This window comes from Anomaloglossus baeobatrachus, chromosome 5 (genome assembly GCF_048569485.1).
Source record: "Anomaloglossus baeobatrachus isolate aAnoBae1 chromosome 5, aAnoBae1.hap1, whole genome shotgun sequence".
NCBI lineage: Eukaryota > Metazoa > Chordata > Amphibia > Anura > Aromobatidae > Anomaloglossus > Anomaloglossus baeobatrachus.
This window is the reverse complement of record NC_134357.1, coordinates 276,582,921-276,600,920: the sequence shown is the minus strand read 5'-3', so window position 1 is coordinate 276,600,920 and position 18,000 is coordinate 276,582,921. Positions and strand designations below refer to the sequence as shown.

Genomic DNA, 18,000 nt, shown 5'->3' with positions numbered 1-18,000 from the left:
AACACAATGTCCTCCTAATATGTTGTATATGAGACTGGAAAAATAGGTCTTAAATTTGGCAATGTCAGACAGTTTGAATTCCTAATGAATCCTTGAAAGAATAGCAAAAAAAAGGTGCACTGTAACATAGACTAAAACTCTAATGCGGATCACATAGCTAAAGTACATATCGACATCTTCAGCTGCAAAATAGTGCAATTTTTTAAATAACTGTTTAGAAAGTTGCTTCACTTTGCAAATAGGAAGGAAATGAACATTGATAAAAACCCTATCTGAATATGTACATAGCCATTAAGCGGCCTTTACACGCTACGATTTATCTGACGATATGTCGTCGGGGTCACGATTTTCGTGACGCACTTCCATCATCGTTAGCGACGTCGTTGCGTGTGACACCTACGTGCGACTCCGAACGATCGCAAATAGGGTGAAAATCGTTGATCGTTGACACGTCGTTCAGTTGCAAAATATTGTTCGTCGTTTGGAACGCAACAGACATATTGCTACGTTTGATACCCTGCAAACGACGAACAACATCTACACGACCGCCTTGATCAAACAATATATCGCTGAACGATGTAGCGTCGTTTTTGAGATGTGTACGTGTGAGCGCTACAAAACGACCTAGGAGCAATCTCGGCAAATTGTAACAACGATCTGGGCGTGTCACATCACTAACGAGATCGCTAGCGATATCGTTGTGTGTAAAGCAGCCTTAGAGTACTTCCAACTAGGACAATACCTTTTCTTTAGTGCTGATGGCGAGTTCATATGGCCTAAGTGGGCATAAGGTGGTCACTACCTTCCACACCACTCCTGCCAGCAGTTCAATGGCTTCCACTGACGTCACGTCGTCAGAGCATCGAAAGAGCGGCAGCTTCTTTTCCTCTCTGCTGTATGACAGGGTATAACTCCCGATGTCTTGCTGATTGACAGCTGGCTCCCCGCTAACTAACTGTGGGATGCTGTCAATCAGCACTATGCCAGCAGTCATGCCATGTCAACAGATCAGCTCGGAAGGAGAATAGCTGAACGGTTGACATAGAACAGCTGAATTGCCGGCAGAAGCGGTCAATGTCTGCTCTGTGCAGGTGTTGGCTACAACAGGCAGGTAGGACTTTCTGTTATCTACTACTTGCCAGTTTTAGTTTTTTTTTACTATGTGCCTAAAAACTACATCCAGACAAACCCTTTAAGTAATCCTAATTTTTATCAAACCCTGAGTGATTGAAAGTACTGTCCAGTCTGATCATATTAAAGGGAATTTGTCGACAGGAGTTCAAACCCCAAACTGTTTATTTGTGCGTAAAGAGAAGTTCAGCAATAATTTTACATGATCAGTCTGTTCCTTCGTTACTGAGAAATCAGAGTGTGATTTGATATGCAAATGAGGCTGTAGATCTGAAGCCTTTGTCACTCCAGCTCTATTCTCTGCCCAACACAACCTTCTTCTGCTTGACTGATGCCTCCTTTGCCTGCAGTCGCACAGCATAGAGGTTGTCTGCCAAGCAGAAGGAGGAGGTGTAAGGTTGGAACTAGAGCTGGAGTGACAGAGAAAAATAGCAAAATAGCTGAAAGAGGACTAAATATCCTCCACAATTTAGAATACTCACAGCAGGATAAAGCAGTGGTGAACTGCTCAGGCCAAGAAAAAGTAATGCACTAACAGGGTGCAGCGAAACCCCCAATAGATGGAAGTATCACAGGTACAAAAGGAGCAAATCACTCACACAACTCCAGAATATGGAGGGGGTGATCACTGGATGGTAAAATTGCACACTAGTGGCTTCCATAGGGCTCCGTTCACACTTACAGATGCATAGTAACCCAGTCAGCAGCCTATTACAAGCTCATACTATTCGATCAGGCGGGCCTGCCATATTCTGGAGATGTGTGAGTGATTTTCTCCTAACGCACCTGTGATGCTTCCATCTATTGGGGGTTTCGCTGCACCCTGTTAGTGCATTTGTTTTTCTTGGCCTGAGCAATTCACCACTGCTTTATCCTGCTGTGAGTATTCTGGAGTGACAGAGACTTGAAATATACTGCCTAATTTGCATATAAATTTACATGCTGATTTCTTAGTAACGGAGGATCAGCCTGGCCAGATAAAAGTATTTCTAGATTTTTCTTTGTTGGGGCAACATGCCCCTATAAGTAGTTTAGTAGGTGAAATCCTGCTGACAGATTTACTTTAAGACGTAGTTTTTCGGGAAAACATTTGAAATAACTTGTATAGTATTGAAAGTTGCACCCAATATATAAAACTGTATTTTCCCATTTGGGGCAAAAATGTGTTCTAATTCCTGTTGGACATACACAGTGATCGATGAACATACTAGCATTCCTTTCATGGGAGATTTTATTATTCTTTAGAAGACAAGGTTATAAATGATGACAGATGCAAGAATAATTACAGCAGAATGTATTGAAGAAAAGCTGAGATTGATATTTATTTGGTTAAGTATGAACTTTGTGTATCCTCTTCTTAGCCCAGCCTCTGTTTTGTGCACTTCTCCCGAAAGCTCCATCAGAAGAGATCAGAAGATCCTCCAGATGAGGTTACCAGTGCCCAGTGATGCCCCAGACTGCCTTCCTTCGTGTCTTACTGGTACTAATAATGCTTTGCCAGGTACAGGAATAAATGAAATGTATGATTCTGCTTCTTTCATTATGTACCCAGTGATTGTTCAAAAGACAGAGATTGACCAGTGTTTCCTGGAAGTCCTCCAACTGTGCTCATGAGGGAATGACCAGGAGTGCAGGTCACATCCTCTGTGTGAGAGGGAGACGTGCACACACAGCGTCATGTATCATACATGGATGTAAATAAGAGTGACAGTTCACAGACAATGTCTTTCTAATGAATTGCAGGCCTCGTGAAGAAGCCACATTAAAGTGCATTGCCGTTCACAAGTGATATTAACCTTCCAAATTTAAATGGTGAAGATGTCACTCTCATCATAAGTCAAAATATAGCAGATTTCCTATTCTTTTTTAGGGGTGTGGATCCTTCTAGTCTGCTCATTGTCACCTCTTACTAAGCAATTATTTTTTTATTTAAAATAAATTAATTTATGTTCTGTTTAGCCTTATTAACACTAGAAGTCCCAGAAATTTCGAGCTCCCCCCTGAAGTCCCGAAAGAGGGTCAAATGACATACAATAAACTGAATAGAACTAACTAGAAACTAAATGGCTAAACTCAATGGAAAACAACAACCTCCTGATGCGACAGTAATGGCCTTAATTACAGAACAAAAGATGGTGATTATAGGATGTTAGCTAAAATCCTTCAGGTCATTCGACGCGTCTCTGGGTTCCAAAGGTAGAAATGTTAAAGGGAACCTGTCATCAGAAATTTGGCTTTCAACCTAAATGTTTCCCCCTCTGCAGCTCCTGGGCTGCATTCTAGTAAGGTTTCTATACTTTTTGTGCCCCCTTTTAAACCAAAATAAATACTTTATAAAGTTGTACCTTTTGGTATGAAAATCTTGTAAATTCTCCATGGGAACGGGCCGTCTGGTGTCCGTTGCTGTCCCTTACGCCATCCCCCCACGCTCCAAAACATCCCTCAGGATGCCGCCCACTGCGCCCGAGGTCCCATGCACGCAAGGACACCTGGTGATGTGGTCGCAGGCACGAGAGTATGGGCGGCGCTGTGATTGCATCGCAAGTGCCCGCCCATACTCTCGTGGCCGCGCTCTTCCCTCTGTACGTCGCTCAGATTCTCTGCTTCTCCTGTGCTGTGCTGCTCCGTACTTCCCATCTATTTCCTGCTACAGGGTACGATGGCAAGGAGGTGACGTCGGGCCGGCGCAGAACGCTGGAGGCAGTGGGGAAAGGGCGGGCACGAGAGTATGGGCGGGCACTTGCGATGCAATCACAGCGCCGCCCATACTCTCGTGCCTGCGACCACGTCACCAGGTGTCCTGGCGTGCACGGGACCTCGGGTGCACTGGGCGGCATTCTGGGATATGAAATGAAGCAATGGGGGACGGCGTCAATCTGCAGGAGGGACATCAACGGACACCAGAGAGCCCGTCCCCATGGAGAATTTACAAGATTTTCATACCAAAAGGTATAACTTTATAAAGTATTTATTTTGGTTTAAAAGGGGGCACAAAAAGTACAGGAACCTTGCTAGAATGCAGCCTAGGAATTGCAGAGGGGGAAGCTTTTAGGTTGAAAGCCAAATTTCTGATGACAGGTTCCCTTTAAATGACCCCTCTCTGGGACTTCTAGTGTTAATGAATCAATTAGCAAAATCATCAAGGCTGTGTGACACCAAGAATTTTTGGTGAGTTTTAATTAAATGTATCAAAAATGAAGTGTTTTACAGTTCTAACAAGGTAGATGGGATATATAGAAATGTCATGCTTCTTTTTTACTCAGTGTTAAATTGACCTGCGGTGTGTGTTTCAAATCCATAACATGTCAATTTCTGTTGCTGAATTTTATCTGAAGATTTTTCCCATAGACTTAAATCAGATGCCTAAAATCTGCAGGTAAAAACACACATTGGTGTACGGTCAGTGGTGGCAGATTGTGGATGCCAATACAGTTGAAAGCAATAATGAAAAAGGAACGCTCCGCTTCCTCCTCCATCATTCTCCCGCTGTGTCTGCACTCTGATGTCCCAGCACTTTACCACGCACCCACTGTGCCAATATGTGCAGACCTCTCCCTAAGGAGACATTAGGGTGCATTATACTATATGGAGGGCTATGGGGTGGATTATAATATATGGAAGACTATGGGGTGCAGTATACTATATGGAGAACTATGGGGTGCATTATACTATATGGAGGACTACGTGGGATGCATAATATTATACGGAGGACTTTGTGTGGCCAATTATCCTATATGGAAGACTATGGGGTTCAATTATAATATTTGGATGGCTATGATGGAGCCTTTATACTTTATGAAAGTCTATTTGAGGGCCATTATACTGTATCCAAGCAATTGTACAGTGTGAAGGTTTGTGTGGGGTCCATCATATTATGTGGAGGTCTGTGTGTGGACCATTATACGGTTTGGAGGGCTACAGGGGTTCATTATAAGAGTGAAAAATGTGGAGGCCATTATACTGCATGGAGGGCTGTGTGGAGGTCATAGTTGGGGATCATACTGTGCTGGGGGTCACCATATTTTGCAACGGTAGTTGACGGTGGATGCAATAGGGTCTTCATACTGTCAGTGCGGAGGGTAATATGGATGAATTCACTGTGGGGGTATTGTGCAGTATTTGTAAAGCACGTTTGTTGGCATCATACTTTATACAGTGGGGAAAATTAGTATTTGATATTACCGTATTTTTCGCTTTATAAGACGCACCTGATTATAAGACGCACCTAGGTTTTGGAGGAGGAAAATTAAAAAAAAAAAATTGAGCCAAATAGTGTGCTAGAACATTTTAATAAAATTAAAATAACATTATTTTAACAATTTAGACTCAACAGGAGTCAATAGCAGCACTATTATGGGGGACATGTGGGTGACGCACGATTATGGGGGACCTGTGGATGACGCACTGCTATGGGGGACCTGTGGATGACTCACTGCTATGGGGGACCTGTGGATGACTCACTGCTATGGGGGACCTGTGGATGACGCACTATTATGGGGGACATGTGGATGACTCACTATTATGGGGGACATGTGGATGACGCACTGCTATGGGGGACATGTGGATGACGCACTATTATGGGGGACCTGTGGATGACGCACTATTATGGGGGACCTGTGGATGATGCACTGTTATGTGGGATCCGTGGATGACACGGCTATGGGGGACCTGCATGATGCACTTTTATGGGGATCTGGGACTACCACCCCCCTCATCCTTAGGAATACACCCATGTACTGTATACCATACATGGCTGTATTCTGAAAGATGAGGGGGGTTGTAGTTACATTTACACTTTGGCCACTACATTAGTCCCTCCCTGGAGTGTTTACAATAAAGGAATACAGCCCCCATCATCCTTCAGAATACACCGATTGATACAGTATATTCTGAAGGCTGATGATGGGGGTTGTGTTCCCCTTCAGTGTTTTTTGTTCAACTGACAACACTTTGTCAGGCTCAGATCACTGATTGGTGGAGGCAGCTCTGCAGAAGTTGTCTCCACCAATCAGCATCCAGCCCTAGCGAGGAGAGGGAGAATCGTTCTTCTCTCTCTCCTCTTTCTTATGATAGTCTCCGTCTGCTGCGGAGATCTAAAATGGAGCCCGCGCATGCGCAGATCGCGATCTCTATCTGCGCCTGCGTAGCCTCCGACACGATGGACTTCAGGAAAATGGCTACGGAAGGCAGCGCATGCGCAGATGGAGATCTCGCTTCTCTGAGATCTCCATCTGCGCCTGCGTCACCTCCGCCATTTTCCGGAAGTCGCGTTGGAGGCAGCGCAGGCGCAGATAAAGATTTCGGCTATGGCGGCCGCCACCGCAGCCGATTGCCGGGGGATCCATGGCGGCCGCCACCGCAGCCGATTGCCGGGGGATCCATGGCGGCCGCCACCGCAGCCGATTGCCGGGGGATCCATGGCGGCCGCCACCGCAGCCGATTGCCGCGGGATCCATGGCGGCCGCCACCGCAGCGATTGCCGGGGGATCCATGGCGGCCGCCTCCGCTCCAGCGGCAGCACCAGCACTAGCCTCCTGTGACTCACTCCACCGCTGCATCACTGCCCGGTAAGTTACATTCACTTTGTAAGACGCACCCCTATTTTCCCCACAATTTTGGGGTAAAAAAAGTGCGTCTTATAAAGCGAAAAATACGGTAATAATTAATTTTCATTTTATTGCATGAAATAAGTATTTGATACAATAGAAAAACAGAACTTAATATTTAGTACAGAAACCTTTGTTTGCAATTTCAGAGGTCAGATGTTTCTTGTAGTTCTTGACCAAGTTTGCACACACTGCAGCAGGGATTTTGGCCCATTCCTCGAGACCGATCTTCTCCAGATCTTTCAGGTTTTGGGGCAGTCACTGGGCAATATTGAGTTTCATCTCCCTCCAAAGATTTTCTGTTTAGTACAAGTGTGGAGACTAGCTAGTCACACATCCTAACACATCCTAACACATCCTTACCCCACGAGGCAAGACATTGCATGAAGCCCCAGACCAAGTAAGATTAACGCTCATCTTGTGTTTCTTCCATTTTCTAATAATTGCACAAACAGTAGCTGCCTTCTCACCAAGCTGCTTGCCTATTGTCCTGTAGCCCATCCCAGCTTGTGCAGGTCTACAATTTGTCTCTGGTGTCCTTAGACAGCTACAGTTAGGTCCAGAAATATTTGGACAGTGACACAATTTTCACGAGTTGGGCTCTGCATGCCACCACATTGGATTTGAAATGAAATCTCTACAACAGAATTCAAGTGCAGATTGTAACGTTTAATTTGAAGGTTTGAACAAAAATATCTGATAGAAATTGTAGGAATTGTACACATTTCTTTACAAACACTCCACATTTTAGGAGGTCAAAAGTAATTGGACAAATAAACCAAACCCAAACAAAATATTTTTATTTTCAATATTTTGTTGCGAATCCTTTGGAGGCAATCACTGCCTTAAGTCTGGAACCCATGGACATCACCAAACGCTGGGTTTCCTCCTTCTTAATGCTTTGCCAGGCCTTTACAGCTGCAGCCTTCAGGTCTTGCTTGTTTGTGGGTCTTTCCGTCTTAAGTCTGGATTTGAGCAAGTGAAATGCATGCTCAATTGGGTTAAGATCTGGTGATTGACTTGGCCATTGCAGAATGTTCCACTTTTTTGCACTCATGAACTCCTGGGTAGCTTTGGCTGTATGCTTGGGGTCATTGTCCATCTGTACTATGAAGCGCCGTCCGATCAACTTTGCGGCATTTGGCTGAATCTGGGCTGAAAGTATATCCCTGTACACTTCAGAATTCATCCGGCTACTCTTGTCTGCTGTTATGTCATCAATAAACACAAGTGACCCAGTTCCATTGAAAGCCATGCATGCCCATGCCATCACGTTGCCTCCACCATGTTTTACAGAGGATGTGGTGTGCCTTGGATCATGTGCCGTTCCCTTTCTTCTCCAAACTTTTTTCTTCCCATCATTCTGGTACAGGTTGATCTTTGTCCCATCTGTCCATAGAATACTTTTCCAGAACTGAGCTGGCTTCATGAGGTGTTTTTCAGCAAATTTAACTCTGGCCTGTCTATTTTTGGAATTGATGAATGGTTTGCATCTAGATGTGAACCCTTTGTATTTACTTTCAAGGAGTCTTCTCTTTACTGTTGACTTAGAGACAGATACACCTACTTCACTGAGAGTGTTCTGGACTTCAGTTGATGTTGTGAATGGGTTCTTCTTCACCAAAGAAAGTATGCGGCGATCATCCACCACTGTTGTCATCCGTGGGCGCCCAGGCCTTTTTGAGTTCCCAAGCTCACCAGTCAATTCCTTTTTTCTCAGAATGTACCCGACTGTTGATTTTGCTACTCCAAGCATGTCTGCTATCTCTCTGATAGATTTTTTCTTTTTTTTCAGTCTCAGGATGTTCTGCTTCACCTCAATTGAGAGTTCCTTAGACCGCATGTTGTCTGGTCACAGCAACAGCTTCCAAATGCAAAACCACACACCTGTAATCAACCCCAGACCTTTTAACTACTTCATTGATTACAGGTTAACGAGGGAGATGCCTTCAGAGTTAATTGCAGCCCTTAGAGTCCCTTGTCCAATTACTTTTGGTCCCTTGAAAAAGAGGAGGCTATGCATTATAGAGCTATGATTCCTAAACCCTTTCTCCGATTTGGATGTGAAAACTCTCATATTGCAGCTGGGAGTGTGCACTTTCAGCCCATATTATATATATAATTGTATTTCTGAACATGTTTTTGTAAACAGCTAAAATAACAAAACTTGTGTCACTGTCCAAATATTTCTGGACCTAACTGTATTTGGTTTTGGTCATAGCAGAGAGGTTGGAGTGTGATTATGTGGACAGGTGTCTTTTAGGCTAGTTTCACACATCAGTTTTTTGCCATCAGGCACAATCCGGTAAAAACATGAAAAAACTGATCCGACGTCTGTTGCCGCCGGATCCGTTTTTTCCCCCTATAGACTTTCATTAGCGCCAGATTGTGCCGGATGGCCTTGCGTTTCATCCGTTTTTTGCCGAATTTACTTGTCCGGCGGCCGGATGAAACATTAAAGTGAACGTTTTTGTGTCCGGCAAAAAAAACGGATCGTGCCGGATGGACGCCGGATCCGGATTTGTCAAAAAACTGAAGGACCTGATGGAAAAAACTGATGCAACTGATCAGTTTTTTCGCCGGATCAGTTGCATCAGTTTTTTCCATCAGTTCCTTCAGTTTTTTGACAGATCCGGTGTGATACTCAGCATGCTCAGTTCAAAAAAACGGATCCGGCGGCCGGATCGTTTTCATGACGCATTACGCCGAATCCGTCGTCCATAGGCTTCCATTATAAAACATGCCGTTCGGTGCAATCCGTTTTTTTGCCGGACACAAAAACGTTCACTTCAACTTTTATCCGGCCGCCGGACAAGTAAATTTTACCGGATCCGGCAAAAAACGGATGAAACGCAAGGCCATCCGGCGCAATCCGGCGCTAATGAAAGTTTAGCAACAGACGCCAGATCCGTTTTTTCATGTTTTTGCCGGATTGTGCCTGATGGCAATAAACTGATGTGTGAAAGCAGCCTTATACAGGTAATGGGTTCAAAGTGCAGGTAGGGGCTTTTTAAAGAAAAAATAACAGGTCTGTGAGAGCTGGAATTCTTACTGGTTGGTAGGTGATCAAATACTTAATCCATGCAATAAAATGCAAAAAATTCATTATTTAAAAATCTTACAATGTGATTTTCGGATTTTTGAGAGGGGATTCTGTGTGTCACAGTTGATGTGTAACTATAATAAAAATCACAGATCTCTCCATTCTTTGTAGGTGGGAAAACTTGCAGTCGGCAGTGTATCAAATACTCATTTTCCCCACTGTAGGTGCAATGCAAGGGGAATCTACGAGCTTCAATAGAAGGAAAATTGCTTTGTAAAGGCTGTAACGTTCTGGGATATGATCTCCTTTAGCCCAGATGAATATTAATGTATTTATTTGTCTGTTTATTTTTTTTCAGGGGAACAATTAGAACTTTTGCTATGGAGCACCATGATTTTCCATGTATGCCTATGAAAACACATATGTGTTTTTAGTGTGTTTCTGCAGTAGAGAAACACGTCGAAAACAGATATAATCACTCCAAGACTGTATCAATAAGGTTTTCTCAAAGCCAAATATCAGAAGGTATCAAAAATAGAGCAGCATGACATACCAAAAAGAGACACAAAATGCAACGTCAAATACACATGTAAAAAAACACAATAAAAGTGACCTAATTTACATCATAGGTACAGAAATGATGCATAAGTTCTGCAACATCTAAAACTCATGGTGGTAATGTAACCTTAGGCCAAATGCACACTTCGTGAGTTTTTTATCTCAGTATTTGTAGCCAAAACCAGGAGTGGAGCAATCAGGGGAAAAATATAATAGAAACACGGGCACCGCTTCTCCATTTTTTACCCACTCCATGTTATGTCTTACAAATGCTGAGGTAAAAACTCACCAAATACTGAACATGTACACGTGGCCTCATTGATTGGGCCAGGCTTAAAGCATCTGTCCAGTTGCCTAATTGCAAAACTATGATGACAAAAATCATTATTCAATATATATATATATATATATATATATATATATATATATATATATATATATATATACATATAGTGTGTGTGTGTATGCATGATGTAGGGGTAGAGGCTAATGGCCCTTATTTCAGCAATGTGTCACTTACTGGGCTGCTGAGTGTAGTTTCAATAAAATCAGTGTTGTATCAATAGATTTTCATTGGAGAACTAGTTGACTCATGTCATGTAGTCCTCCTGCTCTGTTTAACTCTACCCTCACTACAGATTGGCAACTGTCTATGCACAGTGAACACAGAAAGCTGCCAATCAGTGATCTAGGAGGGTTATACAGAGCTCAGCATTCAGAGAACTGGTAGATCTACAGCAAGTAAAACAGTGATTTTATCAAAATTATAGCAAGCAACCCAGTAAGTAATATATTGCTGGAATCAGGGTCTCTTCCTCTACGTCATGCTGCTCAGGGGCGTAACGACCGCGGTCGCAGAGGTCGCCACTGCGACCGGGCCCGCGGGGTTAAAGGGGCCCGGCAGCCGCTCTGCAGAGCCGGCTGCCGGGCCCCTATGTGTAGTGCCGCTGTGTAGTGGCCGACTGCGCGACTGTTAGGGGGCCGGCCTGTGAGTCAGGGGAGCCCGGTGTCAGCAGGGGGCATAGGGGCCCCTGACCTGGAGAGGCCACCAGGCGTTCCTGACCTGCAGCAAAGCAGGACTGCTCCTGCACGGCAGGCGGAATCCATCCTGCAGGACCTGCGATGATGTCATGCCCATGTGACTGTGGGAGGAGACACAGGATTGCCGGGGAGAAAGCAGGAGACGATACTTTGGACACATGACTGGTAATGAGAAAAGAGGGGACATGAGGGGAGGGGCTGCAGGGTGAGTGCAGACTGCGATAGAAGCATGTGAAGGGGTGCAGAGTGTTTGAGAGGGGTAATTTGGGGTACAGGCAGGGTGAGTTATGTGGGGCAGGGTGTGTGACATATGGGGGTGTAGTGTGTGTGTGAGTGATATGGAGGGATGCAGGCTGTATGGGGAGCAGGGTGTGTGACATATGGGGGCAGGGGCGTAACTACCGCGGTCGCAGGGGTCGGAAGGAGCTGAGAGGTATTGTACTTGTTTTTTGTTATTTTGCTGGCTCCATGACACGTAGAGGCCCCGGGGGAAGCTGGCTGCATGACACATAGAGGCCCTTGGGGGGGGGGGGCTGGCTGCATGACACCTGGTGGGACTGGCTGCATGACACATGGAGGCCTGGGGGGGCTGGTTGCATGACACATGGAGGCCTGGGGGGCTGGCTGCATGACATCTGGTGGGGCTGGCTGCATGACACAGAGGCCTGGGGGTCTGGCTGCATGACACCTGGTGGGGCTGGCTGCATGACACATAGAGGCCCTGGGGGGGCTGGCTGCATGACACATGGAGGCCTGGGGGGCTGGCTGCATGACACCTGGTGGGGCTGGCTGCATGACACATAGAGGCCTGTGGGGCTGGCTGCATGACACATGGAGGCCTGGGGGGCTGGCTGCATGACACCTGGTGGGGCTGGCTGCATGACACATAGAGGCCTGTGGGGCTGGCTGCATGACACATGGAGGCCTGGGGGGCTGGCTGCATGACACATGGAGGCCTGGGGGGCTGGCTGCATGACACCTGGTGGGGCTAGCTGCATGACACATAGAGGCCCTGGGGGGGCTGGCTGCATGACACCTGGTGGGGCTGGCTGCATGACACATAGAGGCCCTGGGGGGGCTGGCTGCATGACACATGGAGGCCTGGGGGGCTGGCTGCATGACACCTGGTGGGGCTGGCTGCATGACACATAGAGGCCTGTGGGGCTGGCTGCATGACACATGGAGGCCTGGGGGGCTGGCTGCATGACACATGGAGGCCTGGGGGGCTGGCTGCATGACACCTGGTGGGGCTGGCTGCATGACACATAGAGGCCTGTGGGGCTGGCTGCATGACACATGGAGGCCTGGGGGGCTGGCTGCATGACACATGGAGGCCTGGGGGGCTGGCTGCATGACACCTGGTGGGGCTGGCTGCATGACACATAGAGGCCCTGGGGGGGCTGGCTGCATGACACCTGGTGGGGCTGGCTGCATGACACATAGAGGCCCTGGGGGGGGCTGGCTGCATGACACATGGAGGCCTGGGGGGCTGGCTGCATGACACCTGGTGGGGCTGGTTGCATGACACATAGAGGCCTGTGGGGCTGGCTGCATGACACATGGAGGCCTGGGGGGCTGGCTGCATGACACATGGAGGCCTGGGGGGCTGGCTGCATGACACGTGGTGGGGCTGGCTGCATGACACATAGAGGCCTGTGGGGCTGGCTGCATGACACATGGAGGCCTGGGGGGCTGGCTGCATGACACATGGAGGCCTGGGGGGCTGGCTGCATGACACCTGGTGGGGCTGGCTGCATGACACCTGGTGGGGCTGGGGGGCTGGCAGCATGACACGTAGAGGCCCCGGGGCAAGCTGGCTGCATGACACATAGAGGCCCTGGGGGGGCTGGCTGCATGACACCTGGTGGGACTGGCTGCATGACACATAGAGGCCTGGGGGGCTGGCTGCATGACACCTGGTGGGGCTGGCTGCATGACACATAGAGGCCTGGGGGTCTGGCTGCATGACACCTGGTGGGGCTGGCTGCATGACACATAGAGGCCTGTGGGGCTGGCTGCATGACACCTGGTGGGGCTGGCTGCATGACACATGGAGGCCTGGTGGGGCTGGCTGCATGACACATAGAGGCCCTGGGGGGGCTGGCTGCATGACACCTGGTGGGGCTGGCTGCATGACACATAGAGGCCTGTGGGGCTGGCTGCATGACACCTGGTGGGGCTGGCTGCATGACACATGGAGGCCTGGGGGGCTGGCTGCATGACACATGGAGGCCTGTGGGGCTGGCTGCATGACACCTGGTGGGGCTGGGGGGCTGGGCTAGCAGCATGACACGTAGAGGCCCCGGGGCAAGCTGGCTGCATGACACGTGGAGGCCTGGGGGGCTGGCTGCATGATACATGGAGGCCTGGGGGTGCTGGCTGCATGATACATGGAGGTCTATGGGACTGCATAATAAACATGAAGGACACCTTATACATGGACTATAGGGGTGCATTATACATGGAGGAGTATGGGGCTGCATAATACAATATGATTCATGGGGCTGCATTATAATACATATAGGACTATGGGGGCTACATTATAATATATGGAGGACTATGGAGGCTAGTTTATACATGGTCTGTGGGGGTGCATTATAAAACAGGGAGGACTATGTTGTGCAGTATAAAATATGGAGAACTATGGAAAATGTATTATAATACATGGAGGACTATGGAAGTGCATTCTAATATATGAACGGTTATGTGGGACCCTTTATACTATATGGAAGGCTATGTGGGGGCCATTATAGTATTTGGAGAACTATGTACGAGGGGGGACAAAGATACAAGTATGGGATGGGAATGTTTTGTGCTGAGGTGTGAAGGCTCTTTCCCTCAGCACCCAGCTTTCCCATGCTCTGCTATACATCTCTCAGCACCCAGCTTTCCCATGCTCTGATATGGGAAAGCTGGGTGCTGAGGGAAAGATGTGTGACAGAGCATGGGAAAGCTGGGTGCTGAGGATAAGATGGATATCAGATCATGGGAAAGCAGAGTGCTGTGGGTAAAAGCCAAGTGTCAGCATCATTATCCCGTACCCTAAGTGTCGGTGTACATGGAGGGGGGCCCTGGTCCAAATTTTGCACCAGGGCCCATCAAACTCTAGTTACGCCACTGATGCTGCTCATAGATTACATAGCAAAAACCTGGTGGAAGATTCACTTTAATAGAAATGTATGAGCATGTACAAACTCTCTGCAGCAGTTTTTGAGCATCTGGTGGGGGCCCATAATAATAGCACCTGTAATAAAGTGATAAGATATAATATAGGTCAGTATACACAAGACATTCCATCCAGGCAGGAATGATAAAATACTGTCAGTTACTGAATTTCACATGGTGACGGCATAGAGTAGGTTGAAGGGTATCAGAAGAGGAGTGGCCACCAATGTCAAATGGCAATTTCTATTCTGATTATCCATTTCTTATATAACAACATAACATTGAGGCAAACTAGTGAGATAGTGAGGGAAGACATGTCCTAGCAATAGCGACTTTAGCATACTAAGGAGTTTCTATAAGATAGGTAGATGACTAATGAGCCATAATTCTCAGAATCTGGAAGAAGTATTACCCACACAATGTCGGTATAACTATTTTGCAAATTTATGGATATCTTAAATAGTCGAATAGAATAGGAATTAAGTTGCCTATGCATATTAAACAAAAAAAATTGTTCACGTATTCTTTACACAATCCGCATGAGTTTGCCCAAGCATAGAATGACTGCGTGTTTTGTCATCTGATGTTTCGTGTTGGCTTAAAGAGAAGACGTCATAGGGGATTGACCTATTGTGTTAATCTAGATTTTACGTTAATTCTGAAAATGTTAGTGAAGTGGAAAAAATCATCTATCTACTAAAAAATCTCTGAAATCTTGGAGTTTTAACTCTGGCCATTGACTCTCAGAAAACACTGGCACTTCTTGATCACTTTTCAGCAATCATCTCATTATTATCAAATGCAGAATCATAATAGAAGGTAACACCAACACCTATATAGATAACACAGAGAATTTCATTCACAATAGATGATTACGTCTTCATTTTGTCTGCATAATGACAACTGCATAGTTCATGTCTAGAACATGTCTAGTAAATGTTCCCATAGAAGTCAATGAACATCTGCAGTCTACACGTTCCTATAGCCTGGTTTACACGGGACGAGTGATCGTGCGATTTCACGATCGATCATACCCGCCCCCGTCGTTTGTGCGTCACGGGCAATTGATTGCCCGTGGCGCACAAACTCGTTAACCCCCGTCACACGTACTTACCTCCCGGGCGACGTCGCTGTTCCTGAAGTGGGAGGGATGTTCGGCGTCACAGCGACGTCAAGCGGCGGCCGGCCAATAGAAGCGGAGGGGCGGAGATGAGCGGGATGTAAACATCCCGCCCACCTCCTTCCTTCCACATAGCCGGCGGCAGCCGCGAGACGCAGGTAAGCGATGTTCATCATTCCCGTGGTGTCACACGGAGCGACGTGTGCTGCCACGGGAACGATGAACACCCGGTGCCATGTTTCATAAACAATTTTATGAAACCTAGCGACGAGTACACGACTCACGATTTGTGAGCGATACTGCATCGCTAGAAGGTGTCACACAGCCCGACGTCGCAAGCGACGCCGGATGTGCGTCACAAAAACCGTGACCCCGACGATCTATCGCACAATAGATTGTCTCATGTAAAGCACCCTTAAGTCCAAGTTGCTGTTATAAACCGCGCTAGCAGCAGCTTAGTCAGGATGGCTACCCCCATAATCATGCTTAGAATAATTTCTGTCCAGATAAAAACAGATTGGTATAAAAGAATATGATTAATTTGTAAAAGTTTACAGTGGGTGAAATAAATATTGGACACGTCACCAATTGTCTAAGTTAATATATTATAAATAATAACCCATCCAATCCACATAGGCAAATAAGCCAAGCCATAGCTGTCCATAAATTAATCTATGTGCAATGATGAGAAATGACACAAAATGCATGGAAAGTTATGACACCCTAAAATCTTTTAATAATTAGAAAGCAATCCTGCCACTTAACGAAAGATAATAGCTGGTTCAACTGATTGCCTATAAAGAGGTATCTCATTACCAAGATGCCACACAAGAAACAGCTCAAGATGGGTAAAACCAGTAAGCTGTCTCAAGACCTTCACAAATGAACACTGTTGGGACCATACTCTGGAACTGGAAAGAACATCGTGCCACCATAAACCAGCCACGACCAGGTGCTCCGCACAAGATTTCAGACAGAGAAATGAAAATAATTATCAGAATTGTTGTCCAAGAGACAAGGACCATGTGTGGAGAGCTACAGAAAAATCTGGAATCAGCAACAAACATCTTAAAAGACGAAATCTTTGCTGCGATAAAGCTTCTGCCAAAACACAAAACACCTGGATGTGACAATATTCCAATAGAATGAATAAAGTCTTTCAAAGCAGCAGTTGATGTCGTCACACACCTCTGTCAATGGATATGGACTACTGGCAGATGTCCCAAATACTAGGCAAGGTGACTGTTTATTTCTATTCTGAAGAGGGGAGATGCTACTGACTGTGTAAATAGTTGGACTATTGCACTCATACCTCATGGCAGCAAAATACTACTGAAGATCCCACAAGGACGGATACAGCCTTAAGGCTACTTTACACACTGCGATATCGGTCCCGATATCGCTAGTGTGGGTACCTGCCCCCATCTGTTGCGCGACACGGGCAAATCGCTGCCCGTGCCGCACAACATCGCCCAGAGCCGCCACACATACTTACCTGTCCGGCGACGTCGCTGTGACCGGCGAACCGCCTCCTTTCCGTGCGGCGTCACAGCGACGTCACTGAAGCGTCACTGAACCGCCGCCCAATAGCAGCGGAGGGGCGGAGATGAGCGGGACGTAACATCCCGCCCACCTCCTTCCTTCTGCATAGCAGCTGGGAGGCAGGTAAGGGGAGCTTTCTCGTTCCTGTGGCGTCACACGCAGCGATGTGTGCTGCCGCAGGAACGAGGAACAACTTCATTACTGCTGCAGTAACGATTTTTAAGAATGGACCCCCATGTCACCGATTAGCGATTTTGCACGTTTTCGCAACGATGCAAAATCGCTTATCGGTGTCACACGCAACGGCATCGCTAATGTGGCCGGATGTGCGTCACAAATTCCGTGACCCCAACGACTCCGCATTAGCGATGTCGCAGCGTGTAAAGCCCCCTTTACTTTGACAAAGAGCTGACAGAGGAACAAGCAGGATTCAGAAAAAGCAGAGGAGCAAGAGGTGTTATTACTAACATAAGATGGATAATGGAAAAGGGCCAAAGGAGCTCTAGTTTTGCTTCATCGATTACAGCAAAGCCTCTGACTGTGTTGATCACCAGAAACTTTGAAATATTATGAGGGATATGGGTGCGCAAACCATCTGATCAGCTTCATCAGGAACCTTCACATAGACCAAGAAGCAACAGTCTGAATGGAACACGAAGACACGGCATGGTTCAAAGTAGAGCGAGGCGTCACGCAAGGCTGCATCCTGTCACCATTTCTCTCCAATTTATATGCAGAAGCTATTTTCAGAAAGGTTGGACTTGCTGAAAAAAAAGACGGAATAAAAATTACTG

The 18,000-nt window shown here is 46.7% G+C and overlaps 1 protein-coding gene across 1 annotated transcript in view; it reads left to right on the top strand.

The window, feature by feature from the left end:
* Positions 1–18,000, top strand: part of GCGR (glucagon receptor) — a 130,727-nt gene that overhangs the window by 59,014 nt on the left and 53,713 nt on the right. The window contains exon 2 of the mRNA XM_075347451.1: positions 2,493–2,632. Within this exon, the coding sequence (XP_075203566.1) occupies positions 2,579–2,632 (54 nt within the window). The 5' untranslated portion in view covers positions 2,493–2,578. The remainder of the gene's footprint in view (positions 1–2,492; positions 2,633–18,000) is intronic.